At 44.3% G+C, this 25,000-nt stretch overlaps 1 protein-coding gene across 2 annotated transcripts in view; it reads left to right on the top strand.

Annotated features, from left to right (window-relative positions):
• The first annotated feature begins 7,198 nt into the window (after positions 1 to 7,198).
• The window catches only part of pdss2 (prenyl (decaprenyl) diphosphate synthase, subunit 2), a 72,700-nt gene continuing 54,898 nt past the window's right edge, over positions 7,199 to 25,000 (top strand). For both annotated transcript variants that reach the window (XM_017718241.2, XM_017718240.2), the window contains exons 1-2: positions 7,199 to 7,509; positions 8,618 to 8,860. In XM_017718241.2, coding sequence (XP_017573730.1) covers positions 7,481 to 7,509; positions 8,618 to 8,860 — 272 coding nt within the window. In that variant the 5' untranslated portion in view covers positions 7,199 to 7,480. The remainder of the gene's footprint in view (positions 7,510 to 8,617; positions 8,861 to 25,000) is intronic.

The raw sequence follows: 25,000 nt of genomic DNA, 5'->3' as shown, positions 1-25,000 counted from the left end.
GCAAATAGCATAACACTAATTTCCTAAATAGGGTCAGTTATATTCAGAAGCGTATGACATTCAGATTGAGATTAATGCCGAATTTATAAATCAATACAGTTAAAAATGACAGCAAAGAGGTTGAAATGAACGTACATGCAACAAACATTCATGTGACTGATATATCGCTGCTGTCGGACCAAAACCTCATATCTCCAAAATTGTAACTTTACAGGACAAGGTAAAAACTTACTCTACCTTCAGTGTAAGTCAATGGAACCAGACTTTTAGCTGAGCAATGTTGGGTCATTTCTTTTGGTCCAATCATCATGGAATTTACACCCAATACACAGGACTATTGGTAAAGGACTAAAGGACTATTGGTACTTTAAAATTATCTCAAAAACTGAAAAACGACAGAGATGGAGATACGAGGTTTTGGTCCAGCAGCAGCGATAAGTTGTTTGTAGGCACTCGTTTTAGTAGCTTTGCTGTCATTTTTGACTGTATTTTTATTTTGACTGTATTTTAACTACCTGTACTCTGAGATTAGGCCAGTCACGAATCTTACAGTCACCACCATCAATACAATCAGTCATTTCTCTGGTTCTCCCCTTTTAAGAAAAATTACTTTCCTTTTGAAGTTTTCCTTCAGGTCACACTTAAAAAAGGTGGTTATTCCAAGGTTCTTTAATACAGGGAGTGGTTCTATTGAGAACCATGAGTTCTATATAGAAGCATTGCATGGTGAAATGGTTCTTCAGATTGATGGAGAATGCATTGTGTAGGGTTCTACGCAGAACCCTCATGTTTAAAAATTGTGTGAGGAGATTAAAAGCTAGTTCTTGCACTGAGGATGATAATCTGGGTGGTCCGAGGGTGGGCTATCAGAGGCATAGAGTCAGCAGGGTGCTGACATTATAGGGCCAGACTGATAGATGCTCGCTATTTGGGTCGTAGCCTGTATGATGTATTTTCTTTTTGTATTTTGACTCCTAAACAACCTCGTAACTCAGAGGATCCGGAGATATTCAGAGAGAAAATGGTCATAAAGGACGAAATGGATTCCAGTGGTGGACAGTAACTGAGTAACTGAGTAACTGAGTAACTGAGTAACTGAGTAAATGTAATTAGTTTCTGTACTTTAGTATTTTTGGTGTATCTGTACTGAAGTTTCTCCGTTTCTGGGCGACTTTTTCCTTTCACTCCACTACATTTCAGAGTCTAATATCCGACTTTTTCCTCCTACATTTTGAGAAATCTGTGGTTCCTTTTGGTTTCTGTGTGTATAAAAACGTAACATGTCAAAACGAAAGAAGCGCAAAGCCAGAGCACCAATCAGGGCCCAGCGGTCACTTTGTTTAGAGCTGGTTTTGACCTGTTGGTCATACCGACCCAGTGCAGCACGCGGTTCAACGTCAGCGCAGCAGCGTAAAACTTTGGGAGAGTCTGTTCAACATAAATGATGAACTAACCTAACTTTGTGTAAATAGAGCTCAATATAGAAATATGTCCACATATGCAGTCGAGACTGACGCGGCTTTTTTCTGAATTTCTACAAACACCATTTCATTTTATAGTAAATTAGTTTGGGCTGGTTTATGTTTATGAACAGACGCCTACAGATCAACATAGTAAAGGAGCTCATCTGTGATCCTGAGTTTAAAGCCAGTTTTTATTCAACTTAAACTTGGAACTAAGTTGTAAATAAATCTGAAACTGAAACTTTGCTTGTGTGTAAAAAGTGATTTCAGAGCCACTCGGTTCTCCCTGATGGAAACTGTTTACCTTCAGTGTTTTGTGCTTCTGATCATTTTAATAGACGTCAGCGTCACTAATTAATGACGTTCTATTAAAAGACTGGTTTACCAAGAGAGACGCTGGAGGACTTTCACCTGAAATGAGTTCATGAAGCCAGTCTGGTTATAAAAATGATAACAGGACATCAGAGCCAGAATTACTATTTTAGTACTTTTACTTTATACTTAAGTACATTTGAAGGGAAATACTTTAGTACTTTTACTCAAGTGGAGGTCTAAAGGGAGGAACTTCTACTTTACTGGAGGAATATTTACCTTGGGGGTCTCTACTTTTACTCAGGTACAGGGTTTGTGTACTTCCTCCACCACATTTTGGTTCAGAACAACGCACAAGTTCAGAGGTCTGGTTGAACAAGCTGAAGTGGTTCAGCCTCGGCTACTTTTTGAAAGATGCGCAGTACAGGGCGGCCAATCAGAACAGGGCTCATTTGCATAAATCACTCTTAAAGGCACAGTATCAAAACCAGTTTGGGCATGAAGAAAGTTTAGAAGCGAAAAACAGGAGAAATGTAGGATTTGGACCCTTTAAAGAGGCATTCCGGCCTAAACCTATAGGATTTTAAAAAGATTCAAAGGTTCTATTTAGAACCTTGAAGAGCTATATGCTTAAACGGTTCTTCGCATGTCAAATTGTTTTCAGATTGATGGAGAATGTGTTGTATATGGTTACATCTAGAACCTTTTAGAAAACGGTTCCGTATAACACCCAAAAAGGGTTTTTCTGTTGTTACAAGCCTGAAATGCTGAGCTCAGTAGCCTGAGGCGGGTGTGTGAGGAATAAGGCATGCAGTTAGCACGAAGCTAACCTGGTGCCTTATAGCTTCCATTCTTTGCTTCATTGGCCTCGTAGCTCCAGAGCAGAGCTAAGGAAGAAAACTGCAAACATGTGGCTGATTGACCACATTTGGGTAAAGGGGGGGGGTGGACTGATAAAATAAAGTACCATTTAATGGTCAGTGTTAGCGTTTGGCTGATACGGTCTTTTACTGGCCTTTTCTTAGTGCGACCTCAGCCTTTCCAGACATTTCAAACCTCGGAACAAAGTAAAGAAGAGGGAGCACAAAATACTCTGCATATTCAAGAGTCTCCAGGGTGACTACGGTAGGTGAGAGCAGCTTTTGGGGGTTGTGGCGGCAAAGAATTAATGGAATTGTCCGTTTTGAAACGGGATGAATAGCGGCTCTGGCTGTAATTGGATAATGCGTGTGCTGCTGTAATAAAAGAATTCCGAGGCGAAGCTGTGAGGAGGTGAACAAAGCATTTCAGTGCCATGTGCAGTTAATTAGACTAATGAAACCCTATCTGAAATAAAAGGTCAAATTTACTGAATTTCAAAGGGATCCAAGGTTGGTGTGTGTGTGTGTGTGTGTGTGTGTGTGTGTGTGTGTGGGCTGAGGGGGGGTGGTCCATTATGTTTTCCTCTCTCTCTCTCTCTACCTTGTGTGTGTGTGTTTGTTTGCATGCCCGCCTCTCCTTCATTACTGCCAAGTGTCCCGCTGAGTGAATCTCCGTGATTTGTCCCGCTTCCAGATTCTGGATCACTTGATTTGGGCCCTGTTTCTTTTAGCCGCTCATGGTATTGGCTTCCAGATAGGCTTGGCCTGATTTTAATCTCACTGGGTATCGGATTCACCCGCTGTGGTCAAATCAGGACATCTGTTTAGCACGCATCGTCACAGAGGTGGGCGATATGACGACATGGTAGAATTATCATGATAACTTCTGGATAAAGTTCATAACCCAGAGGAACAAATCAGGGCTAAGGTTCTAAACAGGATCTCTGCTTAAAGTTAAAGGGCCCGTCTCAGGAAAAACTGAATTATGCTCAGTGTGGTACAGCGGTTGGCCACGTGCGGCTCTTTCACTGCCCTGTCGTGGCTCCACAGCTGAATCAGATCAGTAGGTAATAATAAAATAATCCTCCTCTACAGTAAAATAAAGCTCTGCTGATCCTTCAACACAGTTTAACAGTAAATGGTCTTAAACGCTGGAGTTAATGTAGAACTGCTGATTCACCCTTTAACCCTGAAGATCAGCCCAGACAGCTGGTCACCATAGCAACACAGACAACAGTCTCGCCCAGCTAGTAGCTACGAAACGGCAAAGAGAGAGATTTAAGACGGACATCGATAATCTGGAGACGAATGCACTCATTCGCATTCATAATCATTCCACCATTTAAGGTGGAACCAGAAAATTCAAATGAGAAACTGATTTCAGCTTCGTGACTTTTTAGTGTTTTAGTTTCTCGCTGCAGATTAAACGTATCAGGAAACCAGCTGGAGTGACTATAAACACAGATCAGCCCATTCGTCTCCAGATTATCGATGTTCGACTTAAATCTGTCTCCGCGCTGTTTGCTAGCGACTAGCTAGGGGAAATTGTTCTTTGCGTTGCTATGGCGACCAGCCGTCTGCGTGCCAACCTTCAGGGTTAAAAAGTGAATTCACAGTTTTCACAACTCCAGCGTTTAAAACCACTGAGACACATTTTACAAGAGCCTGTTCTACTTTTGAGGAAACGTTTCCTGCCAGAGATGTGAGAAAAGCAGCTACAGCTGAGCTGAAGCAAGTCTGCATTTTTGTTTATGTTCATTTTAGACATGAACATAAACGTTCTGGACCTCAGTCGTGTAGAAGGTAAGGATTCTGGAGAACTAGTGTGAACACAGGGGTTAAATTAAGCTTACAACAATCTCAACAGGAGAAATATTAGATTTATTGACCATATTTAAGATCATTTTACCTACAATACACCATTATTTGCAGTGAAAAGGGCTGATGTTCACCTCCTCAGACGGTTTAGAAGAAAGAACGCAGAAGTTGGTGAGCATTAATACAGAACTGAGCATGTTCAACTGGTTGATCGTAAAGGGAACTGCACTATTTTTGCTAAAATGTTAGAATTAATTCATAATTAAATGGTCAAGATGTAAACAGAGCCGTTCAGAGCGGTTTGGTGTGAAACGTTCTGTTCCAGAGAAACTCACAGAGCCAGAATTGTTGGTGGTGATAGGAACCAGACGTCCACCTCCAAAAGCTCCTTCACAGAAAGTTCCCACAGGAGATGGTTATGAATTCGCTGCCTGACGACTGAGACGCTGCTTTATAATAAGGTTACGCATAAAAACTCTTTGGATATCCAGTAAATCAACTTCACTGCACGGAAATCTCTACGAACGAGCCACTTCCACTCGGAATGACTCTGTTTACATCTCAAACACTGATTTTCTGAAGGAAGTTTGAAAACATCAGTGGACGTCCCCTTTAAACAAGCAACGCAAGCTCCAGGCTCCAGAAGCAACAGTTTGGAGTTCTGTGACCTTAATAAACGTCGACATACTTCAGACCACTACAGCTCTGAAAATGAAGAACCGGTGTTGTTATTACTTGGTATCAAATGCTAAGATGACCAAGCTGAGCTCATCCACTTTCCAGCCTTCCAGCGACCGCAGAGTCACGGCAGCTCCGTAATTGCACTGCTCAGATTTTCAGAAATGGCTTTTGACATTAAGGAGGAACTTGTAGTTTGGTGAAATTCCCTGTCTCAACACTGATACTGGGCTGTTTTTTCCTCCTGCCTGTTCCCTGCAAAGCTCTGGGGGCTAATTTAAGCGGCCTGGACTCCAGCGTGGAGGATTATCAGGAATCCAGTGAAATGACTTGCGGCGCAGAGGCTGTAGGACATGTGCTGCTCCAATCAGCCGCGTGAAAAAGACTTCAGATCAGCAGAGCCGGGCAGCTCATTAGACAGGTACGTTAAGACCTCTCGGACGGTTACGTGGCTAAAGAGGTCACATGAGCGGTTCTGATAATCTCCTGCTAATCATAAACGATTCTAATCACATTCAGAACTTCAAACTGAACGGTCAGTTCAGCCCAAGTGCAAGAGCATCTCTCAGTGCTCAGTACACATACCTGTGTTCTAGAATGCTTAGCTAGTACAGAACTGGGTTCTAGAATGTTTATCTAGTACATCCTTTTTGTACAATTACAATAGCTTTGCTAGTTTATACTAGTTCTCTTGAATGCTTAGCTAGTACATAATTGGGTTCTAGAATGCTTATCTAGTACATCCTTTTCGTACAATTACATTAGCTTTGCTAGTTTATACTAGTTCTCTTGAATGCTTAGCTAGTACATAATTGGGTTCTAGAATGCTTATCTAGTACATCCTTTTTATACAATTACATTAGCTTTGCTAGTTTATACTAGTTGTCTAGAATGCTTAGCTAGTACATATTTGGGTTCCAGAATGTTTATCTAGTACATCCTTTTTGTATAATTTCAGTAGTTTTGCTAGTTTATACTAGTTGTCTAGAATGCTTAGCTAGTACATAATAGGGTTCTAGAATGTTTATCTAGTACATCCTTTTGTACAATTTCATTAGTGTTGATAATTTGTACTAGTTCTGTAGAATGCTTAGCTAGCACATAACTGGGTTCTAGAATGTTCATCTGGTACATCAGTTTTGTATAATTACGTTTAGCGTTGCTAGTTTATACTAGTTGTCTAGAATGCTTAGCTAGTACATAATACGGTTCTACAATGTTTATCTAGTCCATCCTTTTTGTAGAAATTACAATAGATTAGCTAGTTCAGACTAGTTGTCTAGAATGCTTAGCTTCTACATAATTGTGTTCTAGATTATTTATCTAGCTCATCCTCGTTGTAGAATGCTTAACTAGTTCGTGATAGTGTTCTAGGAAAAAAACATGGGAATTTTTGTTCTAGAATGCTTGGCTAGACGACACCTTGTGTTCTAAGATTGTTAGTTGCTTGTGTTCTAGAATCCCTGCCTAGCGTGCAAGTGATCTAGAGTACGGGTTAGTCTTTTATATATGTTCTAGAATGCTATGGGACACTTAAGAAGTTGTTCTTTTAGTTGAGGGAATGGTTCTATTTTGATCCATGAGTTCTACGTAGAACATTTCTTTTTTGCTCAAATGGTTCTTTGTATGGTGAAATGGTTCTTCAGATGATGGAGAATGTGTTGCATACGGTTCTGCACGGAACCACTTGCTAATAGTTCTACATAGCATCCAAAAAGGCCTCTGCTACTGTTGCGATATCAAGCTTATAGCAGAAGAACCCTTTTGGGTGCTATATAGAACCTTATATAATGCGTTCTCCATCAATCTGAAGGACCATGCCAAGAAGCATGAATGGATTTAGAAGTCATGATTCCAAATAGAACCACTGCCTTAACTAAAGAACCCTTGAAGAACTTGTGGTCAGTGTTCTGGTAAGTGCGCAGCGCTGTGATACTGCGACTTAAGGTCTCCAGCGTGCTTTCTAGTGTGCACTAGCAGGCCGAGTGCTCGAGTGCACTCACACCATCGAGTGCGGCTCCAGAAGTGAATCGGGACGCGGCCAATGAAACACGTGCTTCATGACAGGCCACAGACATGGCGGCGTCGGTAGTGCGCCGTGGTTTCTGAGCGCCTGAGCGCAAATAAAGCGCCTGTTCTTCTCCCTGAAGCTCCTCCTCTGGTCTGCTGGGCTGAGATAAAGGCTGACGCGGGGTCTGACGAGGAGACACAGCGCTGGGCTCCGGAGGAGAGATGTCCACTTCGGAAAGGAGGTGACATTGGCGGTGACACTGAGCTCAGAGCTCCAGCTGGAGGAGAAACGGAGGTGTTCTCCGTCAGAAGAAGTCCTGCAGGACTCGGTGAACGGTCATGGCACACCTGCGCACCTGCATCACGAAGTGGGTTGCTTCAGATGTTCCGTGTTTCCTTCCATTTCCTTATTCGCCGGCTTCTTCTTCGAACTTTCCCGGTCCACCTTAAATGGTGCAGCGCTTAATACAACCGCTGCACCATTTAATGTAACTGTGGTACCATTTAAGGTGGACCGGGGGAATTCGAACGGGAAGAGCAGGAAGCTGACTTCAGCTTCGTGAGCTCAAGCGATTTCGTGCTTCAGTGTTGCGAGAACAACCCCGCTGATGACATCCTGTATAAATAAAAATAATGCGTGGCCACGCCTTATTAACGCGTGGGAACAAGATCCTAATGCGTGGCCACGACTTGGTAAGATTAAGACTAGGTTAAGTGACCCCTATTAGTCCCACAACCCATCCGTGACGTGAAACACCACATGCACACTAGTGAGCACACACACACACACACACTAGGTGGCAGTGAGCACACTTGCCCGGAGCGGTGGGCAGCCCTATCCACAGCGCCCGGGGGAGCAGTTGGGGGTTAGGTGTCTTGCTCAAGGACACCTCAGTCACACACTGCCGGCGCTGGGGATCGAACCAGCGACCTTCCGGTCACAAGGCCGTTTCCCTAACCTCCAGCGCCGGTCTTGGCGAGCACTAGGGCTGAACAATTTGGGGAAAGCTTGTTTAATAATAATTCATTAATAATAACTAATATCACAACCACGGTTTAAATTGCAATTATTCTCTCAATGTTGAGGTTCAGGCCTTTTTTGCCAAGAAACCCGAAGTCCTGACCTTTCCTGGCTTAATGCTTCACTCTTGAATGTGTTGTGTAAACAGTCCTTACTGGACATTACCAGGTATGAGTACATTATCAAGTCTAGTCAGCTATGAATGTGTTTCTAAACCCAGATAAGTGTATTACTACTAATACTACTACTGTGAGTGTATTAGTATTAAACTCGGCCAAATACGAGTACAATACTGCCAGTAAGTTGTGGTTGTGATGTCACAACACATGGAAGTTTGATTGTCTCTGATTGGCCCAGCTTATGTATGAATAAGTGTAATAGTTAGCTAATAAGTGAGTCAATATGTAAGTTAATAGCTAATAAGTAATTTGCCTGTAATTTGCCATGTTTTGCAGGATGGCTGTGTGGTCACGACTCGCTTGTCTTGGCTCGGTAAGCAGAGGACATCGTACTTTGAGCATCTTCTCCAGCTCTTCTCCCTCAAATTGGACCAAAGTGGTGTCAGATGCAGAGAAGATTGTAGGATATCCCACATCATTCATGAGCCTCCGCTGCCTTCTCAGCGATGAACTCAGCAACGTAGCCATGCATGTGAGGAAGCTGGTCGGGACAAAGCACCCCTTACTGAACACTGCCAGGTATGAGTACGTTACTAAACCCAGCCAGGTATGAGTACGTTACTAAACCCAGCCAGGTACGAGTGCGTTACTAAACCCAGCCAGGTACGAGTGCGTTACTAAACCCAGCCAGGTACGAGCGCGTTACTAAACCCAGCCAGGTATGAGTACGTTACTAAACCCAGCCAGGTACGAGTGCGTTACTAAACCCAGCCAGGTACGAGTGCGTTACTAAACCCAGCCAGGTACGAGTACGTTACTAATCCCAGCCAGGTACGAGTGCGTTACTAATCCCAGCCAGGTACGAGCGCGTTACTAATCCCAGCCAGGTACGAGCGCGTTACTAATCCCAGCCAGGTACGAGCGCGTTACTAAACCCAGCCAGGTACGAGCGCGTTACTAAACCCAGCCAGGTACGAGCGCGTTACTAAACCCAGCCAGGTACGAGTGCGTTACTAAACCCAGCCAGGTACGAGTGCGTTACTAAACCCAGCCAGGTACGAGTGCGTTACTAAACCCAGCCAGGTACGAGTGCGTTACTAAACCCAGCCAGGTACGAGTGCGTTACTAATCCCAGCCAGGTACGAGCGCGTTACTAAACCCAGCCAGGTACGAGCGCGTTACTAAACCCAGCCAGGTACGAGCGCGTTACTAAACCCAGCCAGGTACGAGCGCGTTACTAAACCCAGCCAGGTACGAGCGCGTTACTAAACCCAGCCAGGTACGAGCGCGTTACTAAACCCAGCCAGGTACGAGTGCGTTACTAAACCCAGCCAGGTACGAGTGCGTTACTAAACCCAGCCAGGTACGAGTGCGTTACTAAACCCAGCCAGGTACGAGTGCGTTACTAAACCCAGCCAGTTACGAGTGCGTTACTAAACCCAGCCAGGTACGAGTGCGTTACTAAACCCAGCCAGGTACGAGTGCGTTACTAAACCCAGCCAGGTACGAGTGCGTTACCAAACCCAGCCAGGTACGAGTGCGTTACCAAACCCAGCCAGGTACGAGTGCGTTACTAAACCCAGCCAGGTACGAGTGCGTTACTAAACCCAGCCAGGTACGAGTGCGTTACTAAACCCAGCCAGGTACGAGTGCGTTACTAAACCCAGCCAGGTACGAGTGCGTTACTAAACCCAGCCAGGTACGAGCGCGTTACCAAACCCAGCCAGGTACGAGCGCGTTACCAAACCCAGCCAGGTACGAGTGCGTTACCAAACCCAGCCAGGTACGAGTGCGTTACCAAACCCAGCCAGGTACGAGTGCGTTACCAAACCCAGCCAGGTACGAGTGCGTTACTAAACCCAGCCAGGTACGAGTGCGTTACTAAACCCAGCCAGGTACGAGTGCGTTACTAAACCCAGCCAGGTACGAGTGCGTTACTAAACCCAGCCAGTTACGAGTGCGTTACTAAACCCAGCCAGGTACGAGCGCGTTACTAAACCCAGCCAGGTACGAGTGCGTTACTAAACCCAGCCAGGTACGAGTGCGTTACTAAACCCAGCCAGGTACGAGTGCGTTACTAAACCCAGCCAGGTACGAGCGCGTTACTGAACCCAGCCAGGTACGAGCGCGTTACTAAACCCAGCCAGGTACGAGTGCGTTACCAAACCCAGCCAGGTACGAGTGCGTTACCAAACCCAGCCAGGTACGAGTGCGTTACCAAACCCAGCCAGGTACGAGCGCGTTACTAAACCCAGCCAGGTACGAGCGCGTTACTAAACCCAGCCAGGTACGAGCGCGTTACCAAACCCAGTCAGGTACGAGCGCGTTACCAAACCCAGCCAGGTACGAGTGCGTTACCAAACCCAGCCAGGTACGAGTGCGTTACCAAACCCAGCCAGGTACGAGTGCGTTACCAAACCCAGCCAGGTACGAGTGCGTTACTAAACCCAGCCAGGTACGAGTGCGTTACTAAACCCAGCCAGGTACGAGTGCGTTACTAAACCCAGCCAGGTACGAGTGCGTTACTAAACCCAGCCAGGTACGAGCGCGTTACTAAACCCAGCCAGGTACGAGCGCGTTACTAAACCCAGCCAGGTACGAGCGCGTTACTAAACCCAGCCAGGTACGAGCGCGTTACTAAACCCAGCCAGGTACGAGCGCGTTACTAAACCCAGCCAGGTACGAGCGCGTTACTAAACCCAGCCAGGTACGAGTGCGTTACTAAACCCAGCCAGGTACGAGTGCGTTACCAAACCCAGCCAGGTACGAGTGCGTTACTAAACCCAGCCAGGTACGAGTGCGTTACCAAACCCAGCCAGGTACGAGTGCGTTACTAAACCCAGCCAGGTACGAGCGCGTTACTAAACCCAGCCAGGTACGAGTGCGTTACTAAACCCAGCCAGGTATGAGTACGTTACTAAACCCAGCCAGGTACGAGTGCGTTACTAAACCCAGCCAGGTACGAGTGCGTTACTAAACCCAGCCAGGTACGAGCGCGTTACTAAACCCAGCCAGGTACGAGCGCGTTACTAAACCCAGCCAGGTACGAGCGCGTTACTAAACCCAGCCAGGTACGAGTGCGTTACTAAACCCAGCCAGGTACGAGTGCGTTACTAAACCCAGCCAGGTACGAGTGCGTTACTAAACCCAGCCAGGTACGAGTACGTTACTAAACCCAGCCAGGTACGAGTGCGTTACTAAACCCAGCCAGGTACGAGTGCGTTACTAAACCCAGCCAGGTACGAGTGCGTTACTAAACCCAGCCAGGTACGAGCGCGTTACTAAACCCAGCCTGGAATAAATATGTTATAACTCTTTTTTTTAAGAAAGTAACCAGTTTTCTGGTATATTTGAACTATGACGTACATTTTTGAGCTCAAGCAGTTGAAGTGGTGTTGTGCCGTCTTTGTGCTGCAGAAATCATTGTCCAGTGCTGTGTTTCTTGCAACAGTGCTATTTGATTGACCTCAGTAGTGTCAGTAAAGTGTCAGTGAACTGTCAGGCTCTCAATTGAGAAACAGATTTTTGGGGTGTCACCAGGCACTTCATACGCTTCAGAATTTCCCAGGGCAGTAGCCATTTTCCTTAAAGGGCAAATCACCCGATTCACCTTTATCACAATTTTTCAAAATTTCTGCATAATTAACTGGTTGAGATGTAAACAGTCAGATTTAAAAATAAACTTACCGAGTCAGAACTCCTCACAGTGGTGGTGATTTTACCATCATATTATTACTTAGAAAAGCTCAGAAGACTCGTGTAGGTTCTCTGGTGGTTCTGGATGGTAAATAAAGTGTCTATATCTGTGTTGTAGTCATGGCGACGCCTGGTTCCCATCACTACCACTGTAAAGACGTCTGAACCACTTCACACCAAACTGCTCTGAATTTGCTTTGTTTACATATCAGTGACTTTGAATTATGCCGAAAATTTGAAAAACGGTTGGAGTTCCCCTTTAAGTCAGTGTGTCAGAGCTGTGTTACATGGTCAGGGGAATAATTCTGTTTTTGCTTACTTTGCATCTAATATTCATGTAATTTATCCTCTTTAAGTGATTAAAAACACCCACCAGGTCCTGCGAGAAACTCACATTTGATGAAAGTGGGAGTCACTCCTAAAGCTCATTAACTCACTACAGAGCTGCTCTGCCAATCGGCTTGTTAGGCTGAGAGCTAATCAACGTGATCTTGGTGCGAGTAAACAAACCCTGTGTTTATCAGTCTGGCAGACGTCTTGAATTGGACTCAGTTTTATTTGTTATTCGCGAGTTTTTCAGGGAAAGTACGGCGCCCCTGTGTGCTGTGGCCAGTGTTGCTGTCCAGTTAAGCACTGTGGGTCTGCAAAAAGGGGGAATTAAAGTGTTGCAAAGTAGAAATTAATCAAAGAATTGAATCCAATAGATTAACTAAAGAATTCGTCCGTAAATTGTATGTCAATCATTAATGCTGAGCGATATGACCACAAATCAGTATCACGATTAATTGAATATTTTACCTCAATTACGATTAATGAACAATTATTTTGTTTGTTTGTTTTTTGCCCTCATAGTTCACTGACGAGCTCTGTACTGTAAATATGTTCTGCATGTCTTGTAAATCGTCTGAACGGTCAGATTGGAATTCACGCAGCTTTTACATCAGTCCAACTCGACGTTGGTCATGATCTCGCGCTGCTGAGACCTCATAAATATTTGGTCTGTACAGAAATTAGAAGGTGCGTATTCTAAACCCTCCGGGTTTGAAGACATTTCTGAAGGAATGTCCGAACGTGGCCGCAGGAGAGCGAGGCTGCAGCGTCAAAGAACAGTTAAAAGCCTGAAATCAAAGTTTAAAGAATCCAAGGACACGAACCCGAAGAAGTGACCGCGCCCTTTTTACAGCGAGGTGAACACATTGTGGGTGATGAGCCCAGCTGTCAGTCAGTGAAGCTTCATGATGGCTCCTGTGATGCTGGTAAAGATGCAGCTGATCATCTGGGAGCGACTGGCGTTCGTTGGCGGTTGTGGTTGTTTACCTCTGGATGATGCTCTGGTCCGCGTGACGCTCTGTTCTTTTGCGCATGGCGGGGTCAGTTTAGGAGCTGATCTGTTCAGACTGACATCGCGTACAGACCGCATTTAGAAGATAATCTGAACAGCCAAACAAGGGGACAGCGCATGAGCACACAGAGTGGGCAAAAGCATTGACAGAATAAAAATAATCAAAATAACTGACGTTGGCAAGATTACGTCAGTTAGAGGTTCTGAATGTTGGTTTTGATTACTTTTCGGTTAATTTCCCGGTCCTATTGTCCATATATCCTATTTTATTTAGAAGTATTTGTGTGTGTGTAGCTCATCGTACTGTATAAGAACATCTCCAATTTCACGGGGCAGGACCTTTCTGCTGACGTCATCACGCGGCCTCGCTAGGACTGTTCCATTTGTGTGACCAGTTGGCTACTAAGGAGGTTTGTGGGTTCCTTTGGTCTCTTGTGCTCCGTCTTGCCGTCTTGCCTCTGTCTGGAGTCTCTGAAAAACCTCCGTTTGGAGGGTCATGTAGCCCAAACGCCTCACCCTACGCCTCTATCCCACCATGAATCAGGACACCCTACCCCTAGACATGAACACGCAAACGGAGGGGTGGGGCTAAGTGGTAGAGGTGAGGGGTGAAATGGGGCCTTGGGCGCCGTGGACATGTTATATTAAAGGGCCCATATCCTACATTTTGTTTCCTTTTTTCAGAGGTCCACCTCTGACATTTGTGGAGTTTTATGTCTGTTTATGGTTTTCCAGACTCTTTTTAATTAAACGGACTGCTTTATAACTGCACCTTAAAAGCTGATAGTTGTGAATGAGCTCTGTTCTGATTGGCTGCCCAGTATTGTGCTTCAACTAACTTCAGTCTAAATAGGCGGTTTGGGCCTTTAAAGCACAGATTCTTACTTTGCCGTACTCTTTCACTGATGTTACAGCTGCATCTTCATGGTTTCTCCACTTTGCCATAACAAGACAGGTCACAGTCAGGCTCCCTCCTGTGGCTGTCGCCGGCAGTTCCTGTCTAGCTTTCTGCAGGCTAAACGAGAGATTGACAGGTGTGAGAAACTAATGACTGACCAAACAGTAAGACGCAGTTGTGGTCAGACGTTTGGCTGATTTCATGCCATACAGTGTTTCCAGGCTTAATGATGCAGACGCTCTGTCAGAGGAATACGACTGCATCCGTAGTTCAGTCAGTTATTGTAGATGTTAATTTCCAACAAACGACCACAGACGATCCAGTTCCCTGCGCTTTGAGAAAGAACAGAACCCCAGTTGGGTCTGAGCACGCTTAGAATCGAAGCTGATGGTCGGATGTTGGAACACCTTCTTGCTGGCCTCAGTGTTACAGCTCATATTTGAATATTTGAGAGCTTGAAATATTAGGAAACGTCCTCTGGACCTCATGTGAGCAGTCGGGTCCCATCAGATTCAGACGTCATTCCTCGCGTATGTGTCGGTCTCGAGTCGGGTTCAGATTTCACATTTGGGCTCCCAGAGCCTGCCTCGACCCTGCCTTGGTTTTACTCGTCCTTTTATAGTTCCTCCTTACTTTCATTAGAATAAAAACGGTTTAAATCTGAGAAAATGGATGCACCAAAAATAGTGTTTGCAGCCAACAGTATATCATGTAACATGTTCTTTGTAAAGAAAGAGAGGTTTTGGATTAAACTAGGCTAACACAGCGAATCATGGCAGTAATTTACCTGATGCTGTCAATAAAAACCTCAGGTTTTATTCTGCGCTTTGGGTGGTGATGGGCCTGATTGCGTCAGTTTTGGACAGGATTTGTTTGAGTTTGTTTCCGTTTTGGGCTCAAAGCCTGATAATGTGGTTCAAGTCAGTGTTGGACTCAAAGTTCTTGGGCTGTATTTGGGTTTAGACCAAAACGTTTGGCCTGATAAAAGTGCAGAATCGTGTTCTCTTGTGTGTTGTTTCTAAGTGTAGGGAAATGATCACTCACTGTTGACCGTGGTTTCCTTGAATGACTGTAAATCTTCATGTCAAGTTGAGCTTTTAACACTAAGAGCTCAGAAAGAAGAAAGATGACAATGAAAGTTATTATATTGACGTAGACGTTGGGTAACAGCCCATTCTGCTAAAGTTCGGCTGCATAAGTTGTTCCAGAGACTGTAAAACTGGGACTCATTATGGAACAAGTGCCATGAATGGGAACCATCCCCACATATAAAGATTTGCTGGCGTCAAAAGAAAACCTTGCATCTCCGTTTTTGTCGTTTTCCAGTTTTTGACATCATTTGAAAATACCTGTTACCCTTTACACTGTGTGTAATTTTCGTGATGAATGGACCCAAAGAAACGGCCCAAAATGACTTGTAAATAAGTCTGGTTCCATTGACTCGCATTAAAAGTAAAGTAGGTTTTTCCTTCTCCTGTAAAGTCACCATTTTGGAGATATGAGGGGTTTTATTTCCTAGAACTATGTGTTTAAGCTGAGAGCTATTTTAAGAATCTTATAATAATATCGGTTTTAGTGGCCAGGCGATATATCGCTGTATGTAGCCCATAGAAGCTTCCCAAAAAAGAGAAGTTTACATCTTTGGTGACAGTTGGGATGCCCTCCATTTGAATGACACGCAGAGTGAAAGTTACAGAGAAAGAGAGGATTAGTTGGGAGGGGTTGGGGGGGTAGTTGGAGAGAAATAACTGGAACCTAATCTCACCCATCCAGACGACAGTACTGGAAACTGGAGCCCAAGGGTGTAATAACCTATACACCTAAATCTGATATGACAATCCATTTGGGTGTTGGTGCAAAGGGAGCTTGGAGGGTACCCTGTCTCCCCCCCTCCGTGTCAGCGCAGAGTCAGCCTTCTCTTCTTTCTTTCCGTGTCTCCTTGCCCAAGACGCGCCGATCGTATAAATACCCACAATGGCAGACGGGCAGGCCGTGGCGGATCGCTTTCCGGCTTCAGCCTCGCGTCCATTCTTAAAAACCGTGGCTCAGCGAAGCGTCCCGGGAAGAGGCTCTGGGATGAGGAGACTGTGGTTACGGCGAGTGTGGACAATCTGGGAGAATCCTTTGCTCTTCCGGTTTTATCAGTCACAATATCAGGAGGCAAGGGCCCAGTTCTGGTGTTTTGGTGTGTGTCGTCCAAGTGTAACGGTACCCAACACTGAAGACCACTGCGAACAAGTGCCAAAGATCCTGAACAGGTCTGAGGTCATTCTTAAGAAATCAGGTGTACCCAGCTTTCCATTGAACTTGGATGTTTGCAGTCAGCCAGGACAGGTTTGGAGTCCAGATTTTGCTTCTTTAGCTTAGAACTTGAGCTGCAAGGCCCAAATCGTTTCTGTAAAAGCATACATCCTCAAAACTTTGCTCGGCCTTCTCAGACCGCCTCCAGGTCTTCGTTAAGTTTCTGCACACTTGCTGTTGTGGCTTAGAGTGAAATGTGACTTACTATGAGCCATTATTTTTATTTATTAAGGAGCTGTTTCTATGTAATTACATTAAAATATGTCGTGCGAATTGCTAAATACATAGTGACCCTGGGTCCTATGGGACCCCGGGTGTTCTAACAGCCTGATGCGTTTAGATTGACGGTGCTCTTGAAGACCATCATTACCTGGATCAGGCATGTTAGAGCTAGACTCTTTAGAGCAGTGGAGCACCAAGACTGGAATTATTCACCTTGAATTATTATGTCAAATTGCCTGTCGATGTACATTGTATACAACCCTGTTTCCAGGAACTGGGACGCTTTGCAAAATGTCAATAAAAGCAAAATGTAGTGATGTGCAAAACCCTATTTTTAATTGAAAATAGTATAAAGACAACATATCCATTCTTGAAATTTTCTTTTTTTTTTTATTATGTCAATTTTGAATTTAATGTTAACAACACCTTTCAAATCAGGGGATGGGGCAACAAAAGACTGGTAAAGTTGAGTCATGCTAAAAAACCCTGGTGATAAGTTGGGGAACGTCAGCAACATTATATATGAAAGAGCATCTCAGAGTCTTTCAGAAGTAAAGATGAGGAGGGATTCACCACTCAGTCAGACGATGCAGGTAAATAGTGCAACAGTCCTTTTTTATAATATTTCTTAACCTAAAATGACCAAAAACCTTTTTACTAGCATTTTACTATCTACTGGGCATAATATCATTTAATGATTCAGAGAATCCTGAGAAATCTCTTTCTGCAGGGGACAAAGCTGAAAACCAGTATCTGCTGGCCGTGATCTTTGGGCCCTCAGGCAGCACTGCATTAAAAACAGACATGATTCTGTAGTGGAAATCACTGCATGGGCTCAGAAACACTTCTGAAAACCACTGACTGTGAACACAGTTCATCACTGCATCCACAAATGCAAGTTAAACTCTAAAACACTAAGAAGAAGCCAAATATAAACAGAAACACTGCCACCTTCTCTGGGCCTGAACTCATTAGAGGTTTTGGCAACATCTGCTGCCGTCCAGACGACGTCTTTTTCAGGGAAGGCCTTGATTATTTCAGCAAGACAATGTCAAACCAAATTCTGCATGTATTACAACAGCATTGCTCCATATTAACAGTCCAGGTGCTAAACTGACCTGCCTGCAGTCCAGACCGGGCACCACTGAGAACATTTGGCGCATTATAAGATGAAAAATACAACAAATTAGCCCCTGAACTGATGACTGATGAAATCCTGTATTAAACAAGAATGGGAAACATTTCACTTTCTACACTAGAGCAGCGTCTCCTCAGTTCCAAAACGCTTACAGAGTGCTGTTAAAAGAAGAGGTGATGAAACACAGCGGTCAACAAGCCCCCCTCCCAACTTTTTTGAAACGTGGTGTTGGCATCAAATTCAAAATGGGCAAATATTTGAAAAAAAAAAACCCCAAAATTTCTCAGTTTCAGTTTTTGATATGTTGTCTTTGAAGTATTTTCAAATAAAAATAGGCTTTGCATGATTTGCATATCATTGCGTTCTATTTTTATTTATATTGCATAGCGTTCCAACTTTTTTGGAAGCAGGGTGCATAATATAAACATAATACCAATGCCAACATAAACATAATTCATAGACTGCTGTGTTGCCCTGTTATTTTTGGCCATGGCTTGTGAGTAAAGGGCTCAGAAATGGCCAGTGGAGCCGTAGGTTTCCGCCCACGTCTGAATCAGTCACGTTAAAAAACGCGAGGCGTCCGTGTCGACCTGCAGTGGGGTATAGGTGAGCGATGGCATTGTGACGAATGGAGCTGCTTCCAAGGGTAATGAATGAGCGCGTCCTTCAGAGGGTGACCTGTTTAGCTGCTGTTGAATCCTCAGCAGGGCGTTGCTGTTTACTTTTTCTTCTCTTCGCTGTTGTGTGATATAAACAATGCCACAAGTCTCTTGACATCTTTAGAGTTTTATGTGCATTAAATATGTTTAATATTTGAAGAGTTCGAGTAAGTGAAATGATAAATATACTGTAACATTATATAAAGGATGCACCGATTGTGGTGATATCTGATGGAAATTGGGACTAGATCCTTGATTTGCATAACAGAGTAATGTAACATTAATTTGTAGAGGATCACAAACGCAGTAAAATGAATAAAACGCAGGTATTTTAATGCAGTAACCCATATATCACTGCTGTCAGAAGAAAACCTCATATCTCCAATATGGAAACTTTACAGGAGAAGGGAAAAACACACTTTACTTTTAATGTAAGTCAATGGAACCAGAGTTTTTCCCAAGTAATTTTGGGACATTTCTTTTATTCCATTTGTCATGAAATTTACACACAAGGTAAAGGACAACATATATTATCAAATTATGTCAAACTGAAAAAGACAAAAATGAGTGTGTGTGTGTGTGTGTGTGTAATATATATATATATATATATATATATCTCTATGTATGTATGTATGTATGTATATGTATGTATGTATACACACCAATCAGGCATAACATGATGACCACCTCCTCGTTTCTGCGCTCACTTTCCCTTTAATCAGCTCCACTTACTGTATAGCTGCTCTCTGTAGTTCTACAGTTACAGACTGTAGTCCATCTGTTTCTCTGATACTCTGTTACCCTGTTCTTCAGTGGTCAGGACCCCCATGGACCCTCACAGGGCAGGTACTATTTGGGTGGTGGGTCATTCTCAGCGCTGCAGTAACACTGATGTGGTGGTGTGTGTTAGTGTGTTGTGCTGGCCTGAGTGGATCAGAGCTGGTCGTAATGTTGATCAGGGTGTATACTCACCTGTCTTGATATTTGTTCTTTACTTTTGAAATATGATCAATTCTGCATATTTCTATTTTATTTGATTTATTTTTCCTGTTATTTTTACTCAGTGCTGTACAGTAGATCTGCACTGATAATTTGGCTTTATGGCCGATTCCGACTGCTTTCATGGCAAATTTGACAGCAGGCTATTTATTTATTTATTATTTATTTTACCATTTTAATCAGCCCTTTTTTTAGAAATGTGAAGCTCACAGTGTGTGTGGGCTGAATGAATGCCTGAAACACACCAGCACATTTCCAGCACTGCTTTCTGTCGGGCAGAGTCGCAGTATAAATAACCTTATTTACGTTTAATTGGCCAAAGTGGCAATTTAAATATGTAAAATGAAAAATCGGTTGCTTATTTAAATAACATGAATAAAATTAGCTGCCACACTGAATGCAAGAAGGAAATTTTGTATGCCAGACGTGTCCTGGCTGACGGACCACGTCTGCATTAAGGTTGAAAAACATGTGTATTTTTTTTTTAGAGGCGTATTTTAATGCTTTTGTTTCACTGCGTTCAGTTTCAGCTCTACCTTTCATTCTTTCTTCTTTCCCTCTGCACTCATTGTTTCCCTCTCTCTGTGTTGAAGGGTAGGGGGGTCGTGAGGAGGCGTGTAGTCTGTGGTGTGTGTTAGGGGGCGTGTCTGGCTGTCAGCTCGTCTCCATTAGCATGGCACTGATTCATGATGAGCGCTTCTCTCCTCGAGAGGCGGCATCAGGGCCGCCGTCGTCACGGGAATGGCACACTTTTATCGCCAAGGAAACAAGAGGTGTCAAAAAAAAAAAAAACCAGGGGCTTTATACCCACCTACGACCTCATCAGCCGCGGCGACCGCAGTTAATCGATACACCCGCAGATCCAGCTGTGTGGAGTCTGCATGTTGGTCCCGCTTTATATTGTGTCTAATAACTCTGTAGTTACACATCAGTAACATGTAACAACACTGTAACTACTGTTGATTTAAGCAATGTTGGAGAGGTCAGCAGTGCAGCCTATGTAATTACATGTGTATTAACGTCAGTGTATCGTTTTGATGAACTACAGATCAAAAGTGTTTTTGTAGATTTTTTACATTTGTTTTCCCTAATTACTCTGGAATAACTTATAACAAGGTAACCTAATCACATCACATTAGTTGCCGTTCTATAATCACCACTCTGTAATTGCACTTTACCTGTATAACAACTGAAGTTAATACATGTGTAATTACACAAGGTGCACTTCCGTAATCCGCCTGTAACGCTGACTAAATCATTAGTAGTTACTTTGCTGCGTTTGTTATTCACATGTAACTACACAGTTATTAAAGACACTAATATAAAGTGGGACCTGCACGTTCTCCCCGTGTCTGAGTGGGTTTCCTCCCGTGCAGTCAGGCCGACTGGACATGCTAAATTGCCCCTTAGTGTGAATGTATGTGTCTGGATCGGCCCTGTGATGGACTGGTGGCCTGTCCAGGGCGTTTCATTCCTTCCATCCAGTGACCGCTGGGATAGGCTCCAGCTCCCCCCATGACCCAGAAGGATAGGTGGTCTAGAAAGTGTGTGTGTGTGTGTGTGTGTGTGTGTGTGTGTGTTAAGCTCCAGTAGATGTAGATGTTGTACAGTTCTTCGCTGACACACAATATCACCACAGGCAGAGCCTCTCAGAGTTGTTTGTGCTTTTGGTCTTGGCCGCGTCAAATTATGACGAATGTGAGTTGCATTGACATAAAAGCTGCGAGAATTCCGATCTGGCTGTTGAGCCGATGTACATTAAGATATGCAGAGCGTATTTACAGTGCAGGCCTGGTCAGTGAGCTATGAGTGTAAAAAAACAAACAAAACAGAATAATTGCTCATGAATCGTAATCGAAGTAAAGCGTTCAGCTGATCGCGATATTGATTTGAGGTCATGTTGCCTCAGAGACGTTTACAGTTTTGGCTTCTTTTTAATTACCGCTTATTTCTTTTTCTGATTTTATTCGTTTTCTTTCAAACATTTTACCTGTTTTTGCTATTTTGGCCATGACTTGTCCAGTTCTGGAAGGTTTCGTTCTGTCTTTGGGAGATTTCGGTGATGCCGTCACTAAAAGTCGACACACTATGGTCAGTATTTTTCAATTGCACGTAAAATTGCACATCGTCAGTGTCATCTTTGTGCAGGTTTATGTTAACGTGTGGTGTCTTTGACCCTGTTTTGTGAAACACCAGGAGGACTCGAGCGGCTTATTTCACACTGCGTAGCACTGAAGTGTTTGTAACGGTGATAAAGCACTGTATTATATTGTTGGTGTCGCATGGTTCGTTTTCTCTGCTGAAAAGCAGTCATTTTCACGTTGTTGATGCCACAAATATCAGGAAATTAAAAAAATGTACCTGAAAAGGCTGGCAATGTCCACCTCTGTCGGAAGGCTGTTCCTCATTGGTCAGAAGCTCGACCCTGATTGGTCCAGCTGTTAATAATCCAAAATCCTAAACTACACTACATTTACAAAAGTATTCGCTCGTCTGGCTTCACACGCATATGACATTGAGTGACGTCACGTTCTTAATCCATAGGGTTTAATATGATGTAGGCCCACCCTTTGCGGCTATAACAGCTTCAACTCCTCTGGGAAGGCTTTCCACCAGGGTTAGGAGTGTTTATGGGAATTTCTGACCGTTCTTCCAGAAGCGCATTTGTGAGGTCAGACACTGATGTTGGACGAGAAGGCCTGGCTCACAGTCTCCATTCTAATTCATCCCAAAGGTGTTCTATGGGGTTGAGGTCAGGACTCTGTGCAGGCCAGTCAAGTTCTTCCACACCAAACTGGCTCATCCACGTCTTTATGGACCTGCTTTGTGCACTGGTGGGCAGTCATGTTGGAGCAGGAAGGGGCCGTCCCCAAACTGTTCCCACAAAGTTGGGAGCATGAAATTGTCCAAAGAAATCTCTTGGTGCTGAAGCTTTAAGAGTTCCTTTCACTGGAATGACATGAAGTTTGGAGGTCTGTAGTGATCGACTCTGCAGAAAGTCGGTGACCTCTGCGCACTATGCCCCTCAGCATCCGCTGACCGCTCTGTCATTTTACGTGGCCGACCCCTTCGTGGCTGAGTTGCTGTCGTTCCCAATCGTTTCCACTTCATTATAATCCCACTGTCAGTTGACTGTGGAATATTTAGTAGTGAGGAAATTCCCAACTGGACTTGCTGCACAGGTGGCGTCCGATCACGGTACCACGCTGGAATTCACTGAGCTCCTGAGAGCGACCCATTCTTTCACTAATGTCTGTAGAAGCAGTCTGCAGGCCTAGGGGCTCGGCTTTATACACCTGTGGCCATGGAAGTGACTGGAACACCTGAAATCAGTGGTTTGGATGGGGGAGTGAAAACTTTTGTCAATATAGTGTAAGTTAGCACGGCGATGATTTATGCCATATGATCCACCTTTTTGAGACAGATAATCCAGGGTTAGATCAAACAGGCCTGCTTGGTTAGACAGACCTGTGGAGATGCCTTTATCTTGAGGCAGAGACTCGGAGGCATTCGGCTCTTGACAAAACAAAAGACAGAGATTTATAAACAGGTTCATTTTGATTATTAAAAAGACTGCTTTTGTCCCAGAGACGGGCGTCCTTTGACCATCTCTGCGCCGCGTGACCTCTGGAGATCATTTTGAAGAGCGAGCCGCTCTGTTCTTTTGTAAGAGAAAGGTTAGCGGGTTGCGTGGCTAAAGGGTCCGCCAGCTCTTCCTGGATAACATCGGCGCTGATCTGCGGCGCGGCAGCAAATTAATGACAACGTTGAAAGGCCGTTTATCTGATAATACTGATGCCCTCCAACCTCAGGTCACCTCATACAGCTTTAATTAACGAGCCAGTTTACACAGAGAGAGCGAGAGAGCATTCTATTAGCGAGGGGGGTGGCAGGGGTGGGGGGTAATGGGGGGACAATTTTACCCCCAGGATGGAAAACACAGAGAGAGCGAGAGAGAGAGAGAGAGAGAGAGAGAGGAATAGACGTTGCCTCATTAGACAAGCATTCTGCACACCTCATTTACATACAATTACTGAGCATTCTGGGGCTTTTCTGCTGCTGTGGTGGGAAGCCCAGGTCTGCACACATGCACCGTGAGATGAACACCGTGTGTTCATCTCGACGCCCGATCAGGATCCTATTCAGCCAATATTTTGCTGGAGGAAAGTAGAGCATCTCCAGCCGGCAGTGAGCAAGTAGTGCATTTCATGCACCAAGCATCTGTCTTAAGACTGCACTTCATTGTAGGGATCATTTATTTCTCGTTCTTATCATTGGGTTAATGAGGTGTCTATAAAAAACAGGGGCTTTATACCCACCTACGACCTCATCAGCCGCGGCGACCGCAGTTAATCGATACACCCGCAGATCCAGCCTCTGTACCGTGCGGCCTCACAGCGTCAACCAGCCTTCTGTGCTGAAACGAAGCTGCTTTGAATGTGAACCGAACAGTCGTCAGAAAACCTTGGGAGAATTTTCCAATGAATTTTGATAAGGAATTAGGGGCGGACCGAAGAGAGAAGTTTGTAATTGATGCTGATTTTAATAAAAATGTTATATTTTATATTTCAGTTTCGGGAGGCACGGTGGGTAGCGCTGCCGTCTCACAGCAAGAAGGGTCTGGGTTCGATTCCCCGGCCGGGTGACCAGCATCCTGTCTGTGTGGAGTCTGCATGTTCTCCCTGTGTCTGAGTGGGTTTCCTCCCGCAGTCCAAAGACATGCAGTCAGGCCGGTTGCATTGCCCCTTAGTGTGAATATATGTCTGTAGCATTAACGTCAGGTTATGTTTAGCCATGAGAGGTCGATTTTTATGGATGAAAAAGATTTGTAATGCACTGAAACTTCCTCTCCGATGAGCTGTGAACGTGTAGATCCTGAAGCCTGCATTTTAGAGAGAACTAGGTAGGTTTATAAGAATGAGCTCCTGAGGACGTTTACATTTCAAATGGCAATGCAACATTTCAAGGTCTGCTATAAGTGTTTGAATTATCAGTGGCCAGTTTGGGTTACAGCACAACAGTAATTAAAAATGGAATAAAGCCTTTTTTTTTTTTTTTTTTAAAGATGACCCTTTTACTGGTTGAGTTTGACACCCCTGCATTAGACAGTTGCTCCACTCATAAAGGAGTATATACACTCACTGGCCACTTTATTAGGTTAAATTGCTTGTTAACACAAATAGCTAATCAGCCAATCACACGGCCGCAACTCAGTGCATTTAGTCATGTAGAGGTGGTCAAGACGACTTGCTGAAGTGCAGACCGAGCATCAGAACGGGGGAGAAAGGGGATTTAAGGGGCTTTGAACGTGGCGTGGTTGTTGGTGCCAGACGGGCTGGTCTGAGTATTTCAGAAACTGCTGATCTGCTGGGATTTTCACACACGACCATCTCTAGGGTTTACAGAGAACGGTCCGAAAAAGAGGAAATATCCAGCGAGCGGTCAGTTGTGTGGACGAAAATGC

This window comes from Pygocentrus nattereri, chromosome 5, assembly GCF_015220715.1.
Source record: "Pygocentrus nattereri isolate fPygNat1 chromosome 5, fPygNat1.pri, whole genome shotgun sequence".
Taxonomy (NCBI): domain Eukaryota; kingdom Metazoa; phylum Chordata; class Actinopteri; order Characiformes; family Serrasalmidae; genus Pygocentrus; species Pygocentrus nattereri.
This window is presented reverse-complemented; position numbering and strand designations above follow the sequence as displayed.